Source organism: Mobula hypostoma, chromosome 3, assembly GCF_963921235.1.
Source record: "Mobula hypostoma chromosome 3, sMobHyp1.1, whole genome shotgun sequence".
In the NCBI taxonomy this organism is placed as follows: Eukaryota; Metazoa; Chordata; class Chondrichthyes; order Myliobatiformes; family Myliobatidae; genus Mobula; species Mobula hypostoma.
This window is the reverse complement of record NC_086099.1, coordinates 62,461,015-62,481,869: the sequence shown is the minus strand read 5'-3', so window position 1 is coordinate 62,481,869 and position 20,855 is coordinate 62,461,015. Positions and strand designations below refer to the sequence as shown.

At 41.1% G+C, this 20,855-nt stretch overlaps 1 protein-coding gene across 17 annotated transcripts in view; it reads right to left on the bottom strand.

Annotated features, from left to right (window-relative positions):
- Window positions 1-20,855, bottom strand: part of fryl (furry homolog, like) — a 376,544-nt gene that overhangs the window by 73,551 nt on the left and 282,138 nt on the right. For all 17 annotated transcript variants that reach the window (XM_063043177.1, XM_063043178.1, XM_063043163.1 and 14 more), the window contains 4 exons: window positions 18,083-18,690; window positions 6,629-6,726; window positions 4,297-4,467; window positions 3,281-3,421 (listed from right to left, as the gene is read on the bottom strand). In XM_063043177.1, the coding sequence (XP_062899247.1) occupies window positions 3,281-3,421; window positions 4,297-4,467; window positions 6,629-6,726; window positions 18,083-18,690 (1,018 nt within the window). The remainder of the gene's footprint in view (window positions 1-3,280; window positions 3,422-4,296; window positions 4,468-6,628; window positions 6,727-18,082; window positions 18,691-20,855) is intronic.

Genomic DNA, 20,855 nt, shown 5'->3' with positions numbered 1-20,855 from the left:
TTAGATCCACCCCTCCACCCCTGTCTTTTCCTATCATTTTGGATCTCCCCCTCCTCCTTCCACTTACAAATCTCTATCTCTTCTTTCAGTTAGTCCTGACGAAGGGTCCTAGCCCGAAAAGTCGACTGTACCTCTTCCTTTAGATGCTGCCTCGCCTGCTGCGTTCACCAGCATTTTTTGTGTGTGTTGCTTGAATTCTCAGCATCTGTGGATTTCCTTGTGTCTGGCTTTGACAAGGGTAGGTTGTGCCTTACGAGCCTGATTGAATTTTTTGAGGATGTGACTAAACACGTTGATGAAGGAAGAGCAGTAGATATAGTGTATATGGATTACAGCAAGGCATTTGATAAGGTACCCCATGCAAGGCTTATTGAGAAAGTAAGGAGGCATGGGATCCAAGGGGACATTGCTTTGTGGGTCCAGAACTGGCTTGCCCACAGAAGGAAGAGAGTGGTTGTTGTCGTCATCGTCTGACCCCTTAGTGCCTGGGAGGCAAATGGGGCCTCCAAAGTGTGGTTGTAGATGGGTCATATTCTGCATGGAGGTCAGTCATCAGTGGAGTGCCTCAGGGATCTGCTCTGGGACCCTTACTCTTTGTGATTTTTATAAATGACTTGGATAAGGAAGTGGAGGAATGTGTTAGTAAGTTTGCTGATGACACAAAGGTTGGAGGTGTTGTGGATAGTATGGAGGGCTGTGAGAGGTTACAGCAAGACATTGATAAGATGCAAAACTGGGCTGAGAAGTGGCAGATGGAGTTCAACCCAGATAAGTGTGAAGTGATTCATTTTGTTAGGTCAAATATAATGGCAGAATATAGTATTAATGGTAAGACTCTTGGCAGTGTGGAGGATCAGCGGGATCTTGGGGTCCGAGTTCACGCTCAAAGCAGTTGTGCAGGTTGACTCTGTCATTAAGAAGATGTACGGTGTATTGGCCTTCATCAATCGTGGAATTGAATTTAGGAGCTGAGAGGTAATGTTGCAGCTATTTAGGACCCCGGTCACACCCCACTTGGAGGACTGTTCACAGATATGGTTGCCTCACTACAGGAAGGATGTGGAAGCCATAGAAAGGGTGCAGAGGAGATTTACAAGGATGTTGCCTGGATTGGGGAGCATGCCTTATGAGAATAGGTTGAGTGAACTCGGCCTTTTCTCCTTGGAGCAACGGAGGATGAGAGGTGACCTGATAGAGGTGTATAAGATGATGAGAGGCATTGATCGTGTGGAGAGTCAGAGGCTTTTTCCGAGGGCTGAAATGGTTGCCACAAAGAGGACACAGGTTTAAGGTGCTGGGAAGTGGGTACAAAGGAGATGTCATGGGTAAGGTTTTTTACTCAGAGAGTGATCAGTGCGTGGAATGGGCTGCCGGCAACGGTGGTGGAGGCAGATACAATAGGGTCTTTTAAGAGACTTTTGGATAGGTACATGGAGCTTAGAAAAGTAGAGGGCTATGGGTAAGCCTAGTAATTTCTAAGGTAGGGACATGTTTGGCACAACTTTGTGGGCTGGAAGGCCTGTATTGTGCTGCAGGTTTTCTATGTTTCTAAATATGAAGAAATGATGTAATTTAAATACTGTCCCAACAAACTTCAATTTCAACAGTATTTAATCTGAGGTAATGTGTGCATATACTTTGTGAAATCTGATTTTTATTCTACTAAGCAAAAGGCTCAATTGTTTGGACATCTCTGCTAGGTAGCTGTTTCTCTCGCATGATGTAGCCTGATCTGAATATTTCCAGCATTTTCTATTTTATATGCCCTAGGTATCAGACAGAGGCTGAAAGCTTTTTGTTACTTTGGTTGCAACAATCTGCTTAAATCTCAAAGCTTGATTTGGATATTGTAAAGATATTCTACGATCATTTTTTAAAAATATATGCTTCAGTAGTTATGAATACTTATAATCATAAGACCGTAAGACACAGAAGCAGAATTAGATCATTTGGCCCATTGAGTCTGCTCCACTATTCCATCAGGGCTCATTTATTATCCGTCTTAATCCCATTCTCCTGCCTTTTCCCCGTAACCTTTGACACCCTGACTAATCATGAACCTGTAAACCTCCACTTTAAATATACTCTCTGTCTTGGCCTCCACAGCCATTTGGGGCAATGAATTACGCAGATTCACCACCATCTGGCTAAAGAAAGTATTACCCATTTCTGTTTTAAATGGCTATCACTCTATACTGAGGCTGTGCCCTCTGGTCACAGACTCCCAAAGTAGAGGAAACATGCTCTCCACATCCATTCTACCTGGACCTTTCAACGTTTGATAGGTTTCAATTAGATCTCCCTTCATTCTTCTAAACACTTCTTTGCCCATTTTCCCAATCTGTCCAAGTTCTCTAGCACAGTGTCCCCAACCTCCGGGCCGCGGACCAATACATTGCTGCGAAGAATGCAGCGGTGCAGCGGTAGCCGGGACGCACCCAGCACATCTTTAAGAAAAAAGCCGAAATAAACAAGCTAATTAATTAGGTGCCGCCCGGCACGTAAATGTCGGCCCAGATCAGAGGCGACGCAATCGGCAATCATGGGTTCTTAAACCTCTCCAACTGCAGGGTGAAATCCATCATATTATGGTCACTGCCTACTAAGGGTTCCTTTACCATAAGCTCCCTAATCAATTTCGGTTCATTACATAACACCCAAGACAGAATTGCCTTTCCCATAGTGGCCACAACCACAAGCTGCTACAAAAAGACATCTAATAGGCATTCTACATATTCCCTCTCTTGGGACCCAGTACCAACCCGATTTTCTTAATCTGCCTACATGTTGAAACTCCACTGGACTTTTGCATCATTGCCCTTAATACATTCCTTTTCTATCTCCCATTGTAATTTATATCCCACATCCTGGCTTCGGTTCAAAGGTCTGAAAGTAACTCCCATCAGTGCCTTTTTACCCTTGTAGTTAACTCTATCCACAAGGATTGTATACCTTCTGACCCAAATGTCACCTCTTTGTAAGGGCTTGATTTCCATTACCAAGAGAGCCACTCTACCCCTTCTGCCTACCTGCCTTTCCTTTCGATACAATGTATATCCTTGGATGTAAAACTCCCAACTATGATCTTCTTTCAGCCACAACTCAATGATGACAAAGTCATACCTGCCAATCTCTAACTGCACTATGAGATCATCCATCTTATTCTATATACTGTGTCCATTCAAATACCTTTATCTTACACTTACCTATTATAAAAAAACAATAATCATAGCTTTTAATGAAATAAATATCAGTATAATGTTACTTCATTACAACTCACCTGCACATATTTCCCAATGATCTTCATTATCTCCAAATTAAATTGTTTTACTGGTGCTCCAGACAAATCAATATGACTCAAAAGGCTATATATAATTTGTAATAATGACTGCTGCATGCTCGTTAGGCCCTTTTCTAATAACTGAAGAGAGACATCAGACATAGAGAAGTTATGATTTTGCAGTTAATTCTCTGTACATTCATGCCCTAAAATTAATCATGCTCACATTTATAAACTCCATTTTAATTAACTGCCATTAACACCAAATGCAAGCAGAGCAAATATCACAAGCATCAGTTCTATAAATGGTATATTAAGACTTTGTAAATTCAGTTTTCACATATTTGATTATAAGTCAACTGTAGCGTTAGAAGCTTTGTTCATAATCAGGGCAAAACACATTTCTTGACTACCGTGTAGATACAGCTACAGGGGTAAATTGTGTCTCCATCTAGTGGTAGAAGTGAGAGTTGCAATTGTAACCGTGTCACAGAATGGTGATGATGCCAAAGTAAAGAGTGCAAGACACACAAGTCACATTTGATGTATCACAATATTCACTGACCTATAAGTCCAATATGGTAGGATAATAAATAAAGGAAGCTGAAATCTTAGCAGAATGATTAGAATCCAAGAATACAGTTTTTTTCATTACCCAACTAAAGTACAGATAAATATTAGTATTCAGCCTTTATGATGAAACTGTACAGATCAAGAAGCTATGATCTGTGGAAATTTGATCAATACAGTTTGAAATCACAACAGAAAGATGGGAGACTACTGGATGATGGATGAAATGGGTAATTACCAAGAAGGGACAAAGGGTAGAGATCAGAACTCAGGGAATCTATCAATTAACTGGAATATAGCTGCATTATAAATCATCAGTTCTACCTCAGAAAGAATACTGTGGTCGTGGCCAACACCAGTCAAAATGTAATTTAACTAACTCTACATTTAAACCTTTTTGAATTACTCTCTACAAACTAACATCACAAATAAATTTCAAAAATTACCTCAGCTAAATAAGTGACCAGGTTAAGAGTGATATCAGAGAAAGCATCATGGAGGTATCGGCAAACCACATTAATCCAATTGGCACAGTCTCGTGAATAACTATGTGTGCTATAAAGGCTCATCATGTGAGCCAGGTTAGAAAGTGTGGCTGTTTTTTCTTCTGCACAAACCTAGGGAAAATAATAAATTATTTAAGGAAAAAACATTTTATGTACAGAAATTACCTTTACCTTTTGCTTAAAAACTTTTAAAAGTAAACACAGAATCACAATGTCCACAACTTCACTGAATTTATTTTGTAGTTGTAGATGATGATGATTTTTTAAAAACAACCTTGCAACATTATTATAATAATGCAAGTGCATTTAACAACCAAATGTGTATCCTAAATTTAGGTTTTGTTGTCATTCTCACAAAATAGGAGACACCTTCTTTTAACAGGCTTTCAGCAATTCTATTTATGATACTTTGGAACCAGTTTTCAAATACACTGACATTTTTTCAATATGAGCAACAGGAAGGAGGAAGCTTGTCAGACCCACCAGCCTGTTTCATCTTTCAATATCATGGCTGATCCATTCTTGTCTTTGTAATCACTCTCTCACTCCCTCCTGACACCCCTGCAATCCCTTGTAGTTACATTGCATCACCTTTGCCTTTAACAATTTGAATGACTTCATTTCCAAAGTTCTCTAGGGTAGAGAATTCCAAAGGTTCGTCATCTTCACCTTTATCAGAAATGGTCAAAATCCTTATTCTAAAACTATGCACCCCAGTTTTCAAGATCTCTGTCGTCATATATCAAAACTTTCATCCTAGGAATCAATCACAGTGAAGCTTCTCTGCATTGCCTTTGATGCAAGCACATCAACCATGAATATGGAGACCACCCTGAAAAACTGCACCAAAATATTTCAACATTCATATTCCATACCACTTGCAATAAAGGCTATCATTCCATTAGCCTTCCCAAATACTTGCTGTACTGATATGCTAACTTTTCGGGTTTCATGTACAGGAACATAGAGGTCTTTTTGTTGCAAACACGAGGAATTCTGCAGATGCTGGAAATTCAAGCAACACACATCAAAGTTGCTGGTGAATGCAGCAGGCCAGGCAGCATCTCCAGGAAGAGGTACAGTAGATGTTTCAGGCCGAGACCCTTCGTCAGGACTAACTGAAGAAAGAGCTAGTAAGAGATTTAAAAGTGGGAGGGGGAGGGGGAGATCCAAAATGATAGGAGAAGACAGGAGGGGGAGGGATGGAGCCAAGAGCTGGACAGGTGATTGGCAAAAAGGATACGAGAGGATCATGGGACAGGAGGCCCAGGGAGAAGGAAAAGGGGGAGGGGACCAGAGGATGGGCAAGGGGTATAAGTCAGAGGGACAGAGGGAGAAAAAAGGAGAGTGAGAGAAAGAATGTGTGTATATAAATAACGGATGGGGTACGAGGGAGAGGTGAGGCATTAGCGGAAGTTAGAGAAGTCAATGTTCAGGCCATCAGGTTGGAGGCTACCCAGACGGAATATAAGGTGTTGTTCCTCCCATCTGGGTAGCCTCCAACCTGATGGCCTGAACATTGACTTCTCTAACTTTCGCTAATGCCCCACCTCCCCCTCGTACCCCATCCGTTATTTATTTATATACACACATTCTTTCTCTCTCTCTCTCCTTTTTCTCCTTCTGTCCCTCTGACTATACCCCTTGCCCATACTCTGGGTTTTCCTCCCCCTCCCCCTTTTCCTTCTCCCTGGGCCTCCTGTCCCATGATCCTCTCATATCCCTTTTGCCAATCACCCGTCCAGCTCTTGGCTCCATCCCTCCCCCTCCTGTCTTCTCCTATCATTTTGGATCTCCCCCTCCCCCTCTCAAATCTCTTAATAGCTCTTTCTTCAGTTAGTCCTGACGAAGGGTCTGGGCCTGAAATGTCGACTGTACCTCTTCCTAGAGATGCTGCCTGGCCTGCTGCGTTCACCAGCAACTCTGATCCTTTTGTTGATTCGCTGCAATTAAGTAATAATTTGCTTCTTCATTCTTCCAAAGTAGACAAACACACATTCCCGCACAATATAACACATTAATTTACATATCATCAAATTTAGTGATGGTTTCTGAAGGTTTCTGCAGCATACATTATGATTTTTCATTAAAATTGTCTAACTTGACCTATTGAATAATTTTCTTCCAAAAAAAAGGCATCACAACAGACAAATCTGTACTAATTCAGAGCATGAAGCCTAATCGATTATTTATTAAACATGAAGCTTTTCTAAAGAATAATGGACATTAATTATTCCAATATTTAAGTAATAGTTCATTACTAGGTACATACCTTTGCTATTCTGTCAGCAGTCTCCTTGCAGAATTGGGTAGGGTTATCAAAATGTTGAATTAAATGAGGTAGCAGGCACAGAATATTTAATGGGAACCCTGGACAAAAAAATTAAAGTTGGGTCAAATCCAGATGATAACTTTTGGGCCTTTCTTTCATTAACGAAGAGGAATAAATAAATAATGGCCCATAAGTTTGATTCCAAATACATTAAAAGTAAACTAATCAAACACACATGTCAAAATTTATTTCTGACAGATTTAAATTACCTGGCAGAAAAGCACAATGTGTAACCTTCTTTCAGCTGATAAACTTAAAAATCACGGATTCCCCTCTGCAGAAGATTGTTGAACAATTGGTGCAAGTAATTTTTTTGTAATTATTGAAATTACCATTAACTTTCACTACAGACTGGTCGACACTAGTCCTCAAAAACTGCTCCTCCTAATATCTTCAGCATTTCTACATAATCCCTCTTTCCTGTATAATCCTAGTGATACTTTGCTCAATGCTTCCACTTAGAAAGGCACTCAGAATACCAGCACAGTACTCTTATTGCCACTTGATGAATGCTTCATAAAAATCAATCTCACTTTTTAAGCTTGCATTAAAGTCCTATTGATTTACTTCTAAGAACAATCTTTCTAATCCAATTGGCTCGATATCTCTTTTAAAAAAGAGAAAGTCAGCAATGATGTGAATAAAAACAGTGTGCTGGATCAAAGTCAAATTATCGATATATATAGCGATTTTTTTTGTTTTGCATCAATAGTACACGACAAGACATAAAAATCATCACAAATTACAAAACAAATAAATAAACAGTATGTGAAAAACAAATAACGAGGTAGTGGTCATGACTATTCAGAAATCTGACGGAGGAAGATAGGGAATATAGGGAAGCATGAAAGGAGCTTAAGGAGGGGCTGAGAAGAGCAAGAAGGGGGCATGAGAAGGCCTTGGCGAGTAGGGTAAAGGAAAACCCCAAAGCATTCTTCAATTATGTGAAGAAAAAAAGGATGACAGGAGTGAAGGTAGGACTGATTAGAGATAAAGGTGGGAAGATGTGCCTGGAGGCTGTGGAAGTGAGCAAGGTCCTCAATGAATACTTCTCTTCGGTATTCACCAATGAAAGGGAACTTGATGATGGTGAGGACAATATGAGTGAGGTTGAAGTTCTGGAGCATGCTGATATTAAGGGAGAGGAGGTGTTGGAGTTGTTAAAATACATTAGGACAGATAAGTCCCCGGGGCCTGACGGAATATTCCCCAGGCTGCTCCATGAGGCGAGAGAAGAGATTGCTGAGCCTCTGGCTAGGATCTTTATGTCCTCGTTGTCCACGGGAACGGTACCGGAGGATTGGAGGGAGGCCAATGTTGTTCCCTTATTCAAAAAAGGTAGTAGGGATAGTCCGGGTAATTATAGACCAGTGAGCCTTACATCTATGATGGGAAAGCTGTTGGAAAAGATTCTTAGAGATAGGATCTATAGGCATTTAGAGAATCATGGTCTGATCAGGGACAGTCAGCATGGCTCTGTGAAGGGCAGATCGTGTCTAACAAGCCTGATAGAGTTCTTTGAGGAGGTGACCAGGCATATAGATGAGGGTAGTGCAGTGGATGTGATCTATATGGATTTTAGTAAGGCATTTGACAAGGTTCCACATGGTAGGCTTATTCAGAAAGTTAGAAGGCATGGGATCCAGGGAAGTTTGGCCAGGTGGATACAGAATTGGCTTGCCTGCAGAAGGCAGAGGGTGGTGGTGGAGGGAGTACATTCAGATTGGAGGATTGTGACTAGTGGTGTCCCACAAGGATCTGTTCTAGGACCTCTACTTTTCGTGATTGTTATTAACGACCTGGATGTGGGGGTAGAAGGGTGGGTTGGCAAGTTTGCAGACGACACAAAGGTTGGTGGTGTTGTAGATAGTGTAGAGGATTGTCAAAGATTGCAGAGAGACATTGATAGGATGCAGAAGTGGGCTGAGAAGTGACAGATGGAGTTCAACCCGCAGAAGTGTGAGGTGGTACACTTTGGAAGGACAAACTCCAAGGCAGAGTACAAAGTAAATGGCAGGATACTTGGTAGTGTGGAGGAGCAGAGGGATCTCGGGGTACATGTCCACAGATCCCTGAAAGTTGCCTCACAGGTGGATAGGGTAGTTAAGAAAGCTTATGGGGTGTTAGCTTTCATAAGTCGAGGGATAAAGTTTAAGAGTCGCGATGTAATGATGCAGCTCTATAAAACTCTGGTTAGGCCACACTTGGGAGTATTGTGTCCAGTTCTGGTCACCTCGCTATAGGAAGGATGTGGAAGCATTGGAAAGGGTACAGAGGAGATTTACCAGGATGCTGCCTGGTTTAGGAAGTATGCATTACGATCAGAGATTAAGGGAGCAAGGGCTTTACTCTTTGGAGAGAAGGAGGATGAGAGGAGACATGATAGAGGTGTACAAGATAATAAGAGGAATAGATAGAGTGGATAGCCAGTGCCTCTTCCCCAGGGCACCACTGCTCAATACAAGAGGACATGGCTTTAAGGTAAGGGGTGGGAAGTTCAAGGGGGATATTAGAGGAAGGTTTTTTACTCAGAGAGTGGTTGGTGCGTGGAATGCACTGCCTGAGTCAGTGGTGGAGGCAGATACATTAGTGAAGTTTAAGAGACTACTAGACAGGTATATGGAGGAATCTAAGGTGGGGGCTTATATGGGAGGCAGGGTTTGAGGGTCGGCACAACATTGTGGGCCGAAGGGCCTGTACTGTGCTGTACTATTCTATGTTCTATGTTCTATGAAGAGAAGATGCTATTCCTAAAATGTGTGTGCCTCTTCAGGCTCCAGTACCTCCTTCCCGATTGTAGCTATGCAAAGAGGCATGTCGCAGATGGTGAAGTTCTTTAATAACGGATGATGCCTTCTTGAGCCACTACCTCTTGAAGATGTTCTTGATGCTGGGGAGGGCTGTACTCATGAAGAGCTGGCTAAGTCAACATAGCCCTGCTGCCTCTTGCAATCCTGTGCACTGGAGACACTATATCAGCTGTGATGCAACCAGTCAGAATGCTTGCCATTTCTGCAGAAGTTTGCAAGTCTTTGGTGACAAACCAAATCTCCTCAAGTTCCTAATGGAAGTAAAGCCACTGATGTGCCTTCTTCGTGACTGCATCAATGTGTTCCAACACAAGATCGATCTTCTGATGTTGATATACAAGAACTTGAAATTTGTTCTATTGAAAGGATGGTGGGGTGAAAGAATTATGGTCCACAAGAGATGTGGAATATCTAGTCAAGAGAAAGAAAGAAGCATACTTAAGGTTTAGGAAGCAAGGATCAGACAAGGCCCTGAACAGTTACAAGGTAGCCAGGAAAGATCTTAAAGAATGGACTTAGGAGCACTAGAAGGCTTTGGTGAGTAGGATTAAGACACCCCCCCCCCAAGGTGTTTTATACATACATGAAGAACCAGAGGATGACTAAAGTGTGGGTAGGACTAATCAGGGATAAAAGAGGAAATGTGCTGGAGTCAGAAGAGATAAGGGAGGTACTTGATGAATACTTTGCTTCAGTAATTACCAGTGGGAGGGATCTTGGTGAATGTGAGGTCAGAGTACAAAAGGGTGATATACTGTAAATGTTGACATTAAGAAAGAGGATGTTCTGGAACTTCTGAAAAACATTATGATAGCAAGACCCTGGTGCCCAATAGTATATATCTCAAGTTACTATAGGAAGCAAGAGAAGAGATTGCTGTGCCTTTGACAATAATCTTTGCATCCTCACTGGTCGTAAATGTAGTGTCAGAAGATTGGAGGGTGGCAAATGTTATTCCCTTGTTCAAGAAAGGTAACAGGGATAATCCTGGGAATTACAGACTAATGAATCTTATGTTAGTGGTGAGCAAACTATTGGAGAGGATTCTGAGAGATAAGATTTACAAGCTTTTGGAAAAGCATTATCTGATGAGGGAGTCAATGTGACTGTAAGGGTCAAGTTGTACTTCAGAGATTGACTGCATGATTTGAGGAAGTGACAAAACGTATTGATGAAGGCAGAGCAGTCAATGTGTTGTACATGGATTTTAGCAAGACATCTGACAAGGTTCCCAATGGTAGTCTCACGCAAAGTCAGAAGGTATGGGATCCATGGAAACCTGGTTGTGTGGATTCAGAATTGGCTTGTCCACAAAAAGCAGAGATTGGTTGCACAGGGAGTGTATTTTGCCTGGAGGTCAATAGAGTTCTGTTCTGGGACCCCTGCTCTTTGTAAATTTTATAAATGACTTGGATGAGGAAGTGGAAGGCTGGGTTAAAATTGCAGTTGATATGAAGGTTGGTGGTGTTGTGGATAGTAAAGAAGGTTGTCATAGGTTATAACAGGATATTAGTAGGATGCAGGGCTGGGCTGAGAAGTGGCTGATGAAGTTCAATCTGGAAAAGTGGGAAGTGATTCACTTTTAAAGGTCAAACTGGAAGGCAGAATACAGAGTTTATGGCACAAATCTTAACACTGTTGATGAACAGAGGATCTTGTGGTTCACATCAGTAGATCCTTCAAAGATGCAGTGCAAGTTGATAAGGTGGTTAAGAAGGTATATGATGTGTTCGCCTTCATTAATTGGGGAACTGAGTTCAAGAGCCACGAGGTAAGGCTGCAGCCTTATAAAACTCTAGTCAAGCCACACATTTTTTTTTTGAATACTCGTGTTCATTTCTGGTCACCTCATTGTAGGAGGGATGTGGAGGGATTAGTGCAGGATGCTGCCTGGATTGGAGAGCATGTCTTTATGAGGATAGTTTCAGTGAGCCAGGGCTTTTCTCTTTGGAGAGAAGGATGAGAGGTGAATTTGTTGGGGGCAGGGGGGGGGGCAACAAAATAAAAGGCACAAATAGAGTGGACAGCTTGTGGCTTTCATCTAGAGCAGAAATTGCCAATATGAGGCCACATAACCAAATTGATGGTTTTGTGGCCAAGTTTGTGGACGATACGAAGATAGGTAGAAGGGCAGGTAGTGTTGAGGAAGCAGGAAGTCTGCAGAAGGAATTAGAATGGGAGACTGGGCAAAGAAGTGGTAGATGGAATATAGTGTAGGGAAGTGTATGGTCACACACTTTGGTAAAAGGAATAGAGACGTAGACCATTTTCTAAATGGGATGAAAATTTTAAAAAAAATCAGAGGTGCAAAGGAATTTGGGAGTCCTCATGCAGGATTCCCTAAAAGTTAACTAACAGATTGTGTTGGTGGTAGTGAAGGTAAATGCAATGTTAGAATTCATTTTGAGGTGACCAGAATATAAAAACAAGGATGCAATACTGTGGCTTAATAAGACATTGATCAGACCACACCTGGAATATTGTGAGTAATTTTACACCCTTACCTAAGAAGATGTGTTGGCATTGGAGAGGATCCAGAAGAGGATCACAAGAATGATTTCAGGAATGAAAGAGTTTATGTACAATGAGAGTTTAATGGCTCTGGGCCTCTACACTCTGGAGTTTAGAATGGGGGGGGTGGGGGAGGAAAGAGGGATCTCAATGAAACTTTTTGAATATTGGAAGGCCAAAACAGAGTCGATGTGGAGAGGATATTTCCTATAGTGGGGTAGTCAAGGATCAGAGGGCACGGCCTCAGAAAAGAAGGAAGTCCAGTTCAAATAGAGATGAGGAGGAATTTCCTCAGCCAGAGGGTAGCGAGTCTGTGGAAAAGATTGCCACAGAAGGTTGTGGAAGCCAAGTCATTGGATATATTGATAGGTTCTTGATAAGTCAGGATGTCAAAGGTCATGAGGAGAAGGACAGATTATGGGATTCAGAGGGATGATAATTCAGCCATGATGGAATGGGAAGCAGACTCTTTGGGCCAAATGGACTAATTCTGCTCCCATGTCTTATATCTTAGAGAAGATTTATGGAGGAAACTATCGTGGTGATGTCAAACAGGGGGTATAGTAGGTGTGTGAAACTTACTGCCAGGGTGGTGGTAGAGGCAGATACAGGAGGGACATTTAAGAGATTCTTAGATAGACAATGGATGATGGGGGAAAATGGAGGGCTATGTGAAAGGGAATGTTTAGTTTGAACATGGAGTAGGTTAAATGGTTGGGAAAAACATCATGGGCCAAAGGGCCTGCACCATTTTATGCTCACACTTTCCATCATTATCTCCTGAATGTGGACCTTCTCCAGACTTTCCCTCCTTAAACTCCACAATCAATTCCTTGGTCTTGCTGACATTGTGTGTGAGAATGGTGCTCAGAATGGCTTCATCCACACACACAAACCACACCATTTTTCTGAATCCACTGACATTCTCCAGCTCCAAGTCTCTAAACCGTAATCACTCCATAAATCACCTGCAAGCAATGAGTAGTCAGTGGTGGATCTTGAGGCCCTACTGCCAATTGCCCTTAAGGCCTAATGTTCGCTCACTGCTGTGTTTGATCTTTTAAACTGTGTTTAAGTATCTTTGATAATCAGAACCATACTCAAATAGATGAAACAAATATAATTAACTACAAAACTTAAAAGCCATTGAAAAAATATTAATTTACATTTTAAATTACATTTAATTAAAATCACATTTGAGTGATTGAAGTCACTTAAAAACATTACAAATAAGCAAATAAAGGGAAAAAACACTTGTACAAAAACAAAGTACTCAACTTTTGAAAACAAGTTACCAATATTCAAATGGTGCTGAACTGTAGACACTGAGGGGCTAGATGAGAGGAGTACATTCTTAAGAACATTAGCCCTCCTTTTGTTCACTGCACAACATTCTCCAGCCCAAAACATTTCTCTGTGGTAACAGTATATGACAGACCTGTGCAGCCTAAGTTCCACAATGTAGTGCAGCACACACACATAGTGTACCCAACACCAGCTGATGCCAGATCCACGTTAGGCCCTCAGCATACCAGTGCACACTGAGGAAGGCAGGAGGCCTGCACCAGGTTCCCAGTCCCAAGTTCCAGGCACAACAGCACTGTCAGTAACACACGCATTCCATTATTGCCCTTCCTGGAATTCATCTGAGTCTTAGATGAGGAACCAATTGAATTAAGTGATTCAGAGGAAAACTGAAAAGTTCAATCAAAATGCTGTTACCAGGAACACAGGAATTAATAAAAACCTGAGCTAATTTGTTTTTGATTTAAAAATTATTGTATTTCACATTTTATCACTTAGCTCACTATACAGTGCCGGTAAGAAGTATTCACCCCCTTTTGAAGTTTTCATGTTTTATAACATTGAATCACAATGGATTTTTGACACTGATTGATAAAAAAAAGACTTTTGTGTGAAAGTGAAAGAAAATTCTACAGATTGTTCTAAATTTATTACAGTTATTAAACACAAAATAATTGATTGCATTATTACTCACACCCTGCAAGCCAGTATTTAGTACATGTACCTTTGGCAGAATAGCTTTGAGTCTATGTGGATAGATCTCTATCAGCTTTACACATCTGGACACTACAATTTTTTCCCATTCTTCTTTACAAAACGGCTCAAGCTCTGTCAGATTGCATGGGGGTCACGAGTGGGCAGCCCTTTTCCAAGTCCAGCCACAAATTTTCAATTGGATTGAGGTCTGGATTCTGACTTGGCCACTCCAGGACATTAACTTTTTTGTTTTTCAGGCATTTCTGCACAGCTTTGGCTTTACAGTTGTCTCGCTGGAAAAATAAAAATTCTCCCAAGTTGCAGTTCTCTTGCAGACTGCATTAGGTTTTCGTCCAGGATTTCCCTGTATTTTACTGCATTCATTTTACCCTCTACATTTACAAGCCTTCCAGGTCCTGCTACAGTGAAGCATCCAGGTTTTTGATGATGCGTTGTGTTTGGTCAGATGACAGAACCTTCTTTCAGAATCTCTCAGATACCTTCTGGCAAACTCTAGCCAAGATTTCATGAGAGGTTTTTTTCCCCAACAGTGGCTTTCTCTTTGCCACTCTCATATAAAGCTGCGACTGGTGAAGCACCTGAGCAACAGTTGTTGTCTGCGCACTCTCTCCCATCTCAGCCACTAAAGTTTGTAACTCTTCTAGAGTTGTCATAGGTCTTTCGGCAGCCTCCCTCACTAGTCCCCTTCTTGCACACTCAGTTTTTGAGGATGGGCTGCTCTAGGCAGATTTACAGCTGTGCCATATTCTTTCCATTTCTTGATGATTGACTTAACTGTACTCCAAGGGATATTCAGTGACTTGGAAATGTTCTTGTATCCATCTCCTGGTGGGGGTGGTGAATACTTTTTACAGGTATTGCAAATGAAGTGTCCATATGTAGGCACATATCTCTGACGATTACGCACATATATGTAGTGCATTAAAGGGCCAAATAAATGATTTTAATTCTGCTTTTTCATTGGAAAAAACCTCATATTATCAAAAATACTTGCATCAAGGAGTGACAGGAAATGTAGAGGCTCGACCCAAAAGCATAGCAGCAGAGACGATTTAGCAGTAAACAATATTTTAATAACAAAGAGCAAAATAACAAGCCACAAGGGGCCACAAAATAAGAGAGAACAGGTACTTAACACAACAAGGCAAAAAGGTAACTGAAGGCTAGCAACAACTGCTTGAGCTGGCTGGTTCATATGAGTGAATAAAGATTGTGGATGAGAGCTGGGTTTAAATGGACTGCAGGCAGTAATTTGGAAATGTGTGGCAGGTGACTCCTGTTAGCTGGGTGGAGACAGGGACGTGCCTGCCTGAGCAGGCCTGACAAAAAGTATATATACCAAATTATAGATTACAAAAACAAACTCATAAGCAAATTCAGACAGCAAATTAAAACAAAAGGAAAACAGTACTTAACTCTCATACCTTAAATCTATACTTCAAAGACCTAGTATAGAAACTATTTTGTTTGTTCAGTTGACTATTTCTCTGCAGTGAATGGTCTTCACCAATGAAGATTTGACAATATTCTCACATTTCTTTGAGCTGGTTCAAAAACAAATCTCCTAATTTCTCTGGGCAACATCATGCAATTAAAAGTTAGCACTGAAATTCATCTACTATTGTCTCAACAATTTATAATTTATGCCAGAGCATTATTTGTTCTTTTACAGATTCCTTTCTACATTGGACACCACAGTAGTGTAGCAAGTGGTGGTGCTGCCTCACAGTTCCAGTGACCTGGGTTTAATCCTACTTTCAGTACTATCTATGTGGAGTTTGCATGTTCTCCTTGAGACTACTAGGATTTTCTCTGGTGTACTCCAGTTTCCCCCTGCCTCTGAAAGACCTGCTGCTCGATAAGTTAACGGGCACTATAAATGATGGCTTGTTGGAAAAACAGAATTGAGTTAGTGGAACATGAGGAAGAATATATTATAGTTCAAAAAGTGGGGTAATGGGACTGATGGCTTTGGTCTGAGAATCAGCATTGATCTGATGGGCTGAATGATCTCCTTCTATGTTGTAAGAAGATATATCAACTAAGTATGTATAAAAGTTGTTTGAGTTGATTTTAAAGAATCTTAGGGCATTCCATGTCATATTGGTATGAAGGTTTTTTTGAAATGAGAAGAAATCACTACGCATTTTAATTTAGATTATGAGAGGCATAAATAGGGTGGATAGCCAGTACCTGCTTCCCAGGGCATGAATAGCAAACACCAGAGGGCATATGTACAAAGTTAAGGGAGTGAAGTTTAGGGGAGATATCAGGCGTAAGTTTCTTTTTACACAGAGGGTTGTGGGTGCCTGGAATGACTTGCCAGGGATGGTGGTGGAGGCTAAAACATTAGGGGTATTTAAAAGCCTCCTGGACAGGCACATGGATGAAAGAAAAATAGAGGGTTACAGGGTAGTACTTTCTTTTTAAGGAATATATGGGTTGGCACAACATCGAGGGCCGAAGGGCCTGTAATGTGCTGTAGTATTCTAGTGTCTAGTGTCTAGCATTGGAATCAGTGGACAGCAGGTGACTGAGACAAACAATGTGCTGAAAGGGAATGATGTAGATAGGCTATTTTTTCAGATCGGTGGAAAAAAAAACTAGAGGAAGGAATTTCAGAATAAGGATAAACATTTAGGATGAAGATGAAGATACATTTTCTTTTTACAAATCTTTGGAACTCTATCCCAAAAGGCAGTGCTCTGCACAACTATGTCTTTTCCTGATCTTTTGTACTTTCTCATTTACTCAAAACTTACAAGAGTACTCACGTCTTTATCTATACAGTCAACAAGTTACAAAAAAGCAGCAGTATCATTTGCAGATTACAAATAGTTAACATTTTTTAAATGATTTTCAGGAATTTAATTGAAGACTTTTTGTACAGAGGCAGGAACAAAAAAGATAATTTAATGTATGGGAAGAGAGTCAGTGTGCACTTGAGAAGTCATAAGTCACCAAAAAAGTTAACTGGAGTTCATCAGTGGTCTTCGTGAAAGAGAAATTCCCACACCCATGATCCAGCTGTATATCAAAACGTTTCTTTATACTATGAACCTCGGAATTATTCTATATAAAAGAGGAAAGAGTTCGTTGGGTCCAAAATTATCTAAGCTAGAACGCTACAATATCAGGCATTTCTCCAGGTGCCACTTTTGGTTATAGTACACAGAAACAAACTACAAATGAGAAACAAAGCTAATTAACTCTGTGAATGACACCAAATTAGAAAAGGTGTGTATTAGTATATGCACGTGACCATAGAAGAGTCTGGTGGTGACTGGGTTGTGCACTAGTAGAATTCAAGCTACATAGAAAAGGTATTCTAATTACATTTGGATAGATTGGAGAGATAAGATAAATGGAAAATGCTTTTTAACGTGGGCAAGTAATAGTGCTAGAAAAGCAAAATAAATTGCTTTACATTGTAAAACAGATGACAGGACATGGAAAGATTTCAGGGATATGATATATATTACATTGGAATCAGCAAAGTCAGGAATAGCAGCAGCAGTAAGTAAAGTCCTGAAATTGAGAACAAATCATTTGTTGTAATGTGTTTGCCTCTATATCAGAAAAATATGCAGGCAATAGTAAATGGCAAACAAATTTCTACTGACCAAAAGTACCTGTGCCTAGCATTGTTTTGTTTAGAAGAGAAAAATGTCTAGGAGCAATATACGTACTTGAATATTCAAAATTTTATTAATAAAAATATCAAAATAAGGTTTGATAAAATTAAAGAAGGGGAACAAGTTTGGATGGGGCAGTGATCATAGATAGCTTATAAATGGTGATTAATATATTGAATGAAGAAATCAGAAAACAAAAAAATATGAATTAAAAAAACAATTGAATTAGTTTTTAAAAACAGCTGCGAAGAACACTGCTTTCCAATATGTTATTTGTTGCTACAGCCGAGGTAAATTTGGGCTTCCTAAGACATGAATGAGAATATTTATTAACAGTTTTCTTGATACACCATCCCCAAATCTAAATTCAGTAAGAATTTGCCACAGTAATTTAGAATGTAAATCTAGAAGCATACCTGCCACCTGAGCTGGATCCACCAGAGTGTGTCTAGAGATGGAAATTAGTTTGCTCAGAAGATGAACTGTCATCTCTTGCGTGGAAGCTGAGGTAAAGCCCTTCAGGAATAACTGCTGAAGTCCAGGAAAGTTGGTCCACTTTAGTTTGCTCTGTACTTTTTCAATCTTCTCCCGACTCTCTGATTTATCCAGAGGCAAATGTGTGAGTAACTTGTTTAGCAATTTTAGTGCCAAAAGGTACTCATACTCATAGTCTGACTCCAGTAGGGCTGCAGCTATCCAGAAAATGGTGGCCATCAGGCTACTCGGGTCAGTAGTTGGAAGCTGGTCAGGCATTTCTCCCTCTCTAAGAGAGGATAGGCTTCGAGTCCTTGCTAAGTTACCATAGTTCACCCTCCCGTCCAAAATATCCAGTGTATTACTTCGACGTCTGTCACAACGCCTGTCTCCCAGCAGACTAGCTCGCAAGGAGTTACTTCTTGCATGGCAACTATAGTGGGTTAGGAAACCACTGGTGTTGAGTGGGCTTGTGCTTAGATTTAGTTGTCCAGTGCTTTTCCTGTTAGCTGCCAACTTGGTGCCGATTAACGAATCAGTCAAATGTGTGCTACAACAAGGTAAGAACAAATACAAGAGATCATTTGGTATGTTTAAGGAGCATGCAAATTTGACTATCACCATGCAAAGGCAACAAATGCAGAATGTTACAATTTTCTTTCTGCTCTCAAAATAACTCCCTTTGTGATTTAAACCCTCATTTTAAATTCACTCCTAGCTTCAGATTAATAACAAACATTCAAAATAGGAATAGCAGGACATTGAATTATTTAAGCCTGCTCTGCCAAACTAAATGACCATCGTTTATCATCCAAAGTCAGTACACAATAATTTTCTACCTAATTGCAGAACACACAATCCTTTATGAAATCCTGCTCATTCCCTTACTTGCACTATTTTAGACCACTTTCAAATTTCAAAATCGAATGCTTAATTTGGCTTTCCAAATTATTTTCTTTTAATTTTTCTTTTCTGATTTTTTACTTTTCTACTTGTTATGTGACTGGAAACTTTAAGTGGCAATACACAAATGGAAACATATTATTAATGCAGAAAAATTAATCACAATTAGGAGACTACATATTCTGAAAGTAGATAGAGAGAGATGCCAAAATTGAAGCATATGCAAATTGCTGCCAGTGTATTACTACCTGAGATCGACACCCTTACCAACTTCGAACTCATGCAAGGTATCTCCTCCTGTACAATCTCTTCAGGCAAAGGATAAACTGCTGGTGAGGGTCTGTGACCCAGATACAGGTTGCTGCCTCATTACTTTCTTAGTGGGAGCCAAGTCAGAATATCCTTCAAGCAATTCACTCTCCCATCCTCACTCACTCCACAATTTCTTTCTAACAGCATTTAATCAGAAGTTCAGTTTAGTGCAAGATGATTAAAAATGGCATCTTCCCAACCACACTTTTCCTGTAATGCAATTTGCTCGTACTTAATAGGGTCTTCTCAACATATGAGATTGAACATGATTAGGTGATGACTTTACCAAGTACCTTTATTCAACCACTACGATGACTTCCTAGTTGCCTGACAACATTCACAACACGCTGGAGGAACTCGGCAGGTCGGGCAGCATCCATGGAAAAAATCAGTCACCATTTCAGGCTGAAACCCTTCGTCAGGACTGAAGAAGGAAGGGGCAGAAGCCCTATAAAGAAGGTGGGGGGAGGGTGGGAAGGAGAAGGCTGGTAGGTTCCAGGTGAAAAACCAGTAAGGGGAAAGATAAAGGGGTGGGGGAGGGGAAGCAGGGAGGCGATCGGCAGGAAAGGTGAAGAAGGAATAGGGGAAAACACAATGGGTAGTAGAAGGAGGCGGAACCATGAGGGAGGTGATAGGCAGCTGGGGGAGGGGGCAGAGTGAAACTGGGATAGGGGAAAGGAGAGGGAGGGAATTACTGGAAGTTGGAGAATTCAATGTTCATACCAAGGGGCTGGAGACTACCCAGATGGTATATGAGGTGTTGCTCCTCCAACCTGAGTTTAGCCTCATCATGGCTGTAGAGGAGGCCGTACCAGGAGCACCGGATGCAACAGATGACCCCAACAGACTCACAAGTGAAGTGTTGCCTCACCTGGAAGGACTGTTTGGGGCCCTGAATGATGGCAAGAGAGGAGATGTAGGGACAAGTGCAGCACTTACGCTTACAGGGATAAGTGCCAGGTGGGAGATCCATGAACAGGGACGTGTGGACCAGGGAGTCGCGGAGGGAACGATCCCTGCGGAAAGCAGAGTGGGTGGAGAGGGAAAGATTTGCTTAGGTGTGGGGTCCTGTTGAAGGTGGCGGAAGTTGTGGAGGATAATGTGCTGGATCCGGAGGCTGGTGGGGTGGTAGGTGAGGACAAGGGGAACTCTGTCCCTGTTGTAGTGGCAGGAGGATGGTGTGAGGGCCGAAGTGCAGGAAATGGAGGAGATGCGGGTGAGGGCATCACTGATGACAGCAGAAGGGAAACCACAATCCTTAAAGAAAGAGGACATTTGAGATGTCCTAGAAATGAGATGTCCAGCATCTGCAGAGTATTTTGTGTTTACGACTTCCTAGTTGCCTTCAGTTTAATTTTCCGTAAGCGCCACTCTGACTTTCATGTCTTTGCACTCTTACGCTATCAAAGTGATACTCAGTGCGAACCTAGGGCTTGTTATCTCATCTTCCCGATTATGCACATTACAGCCTTCAGCACCACCAACATGCAATTCCAATAT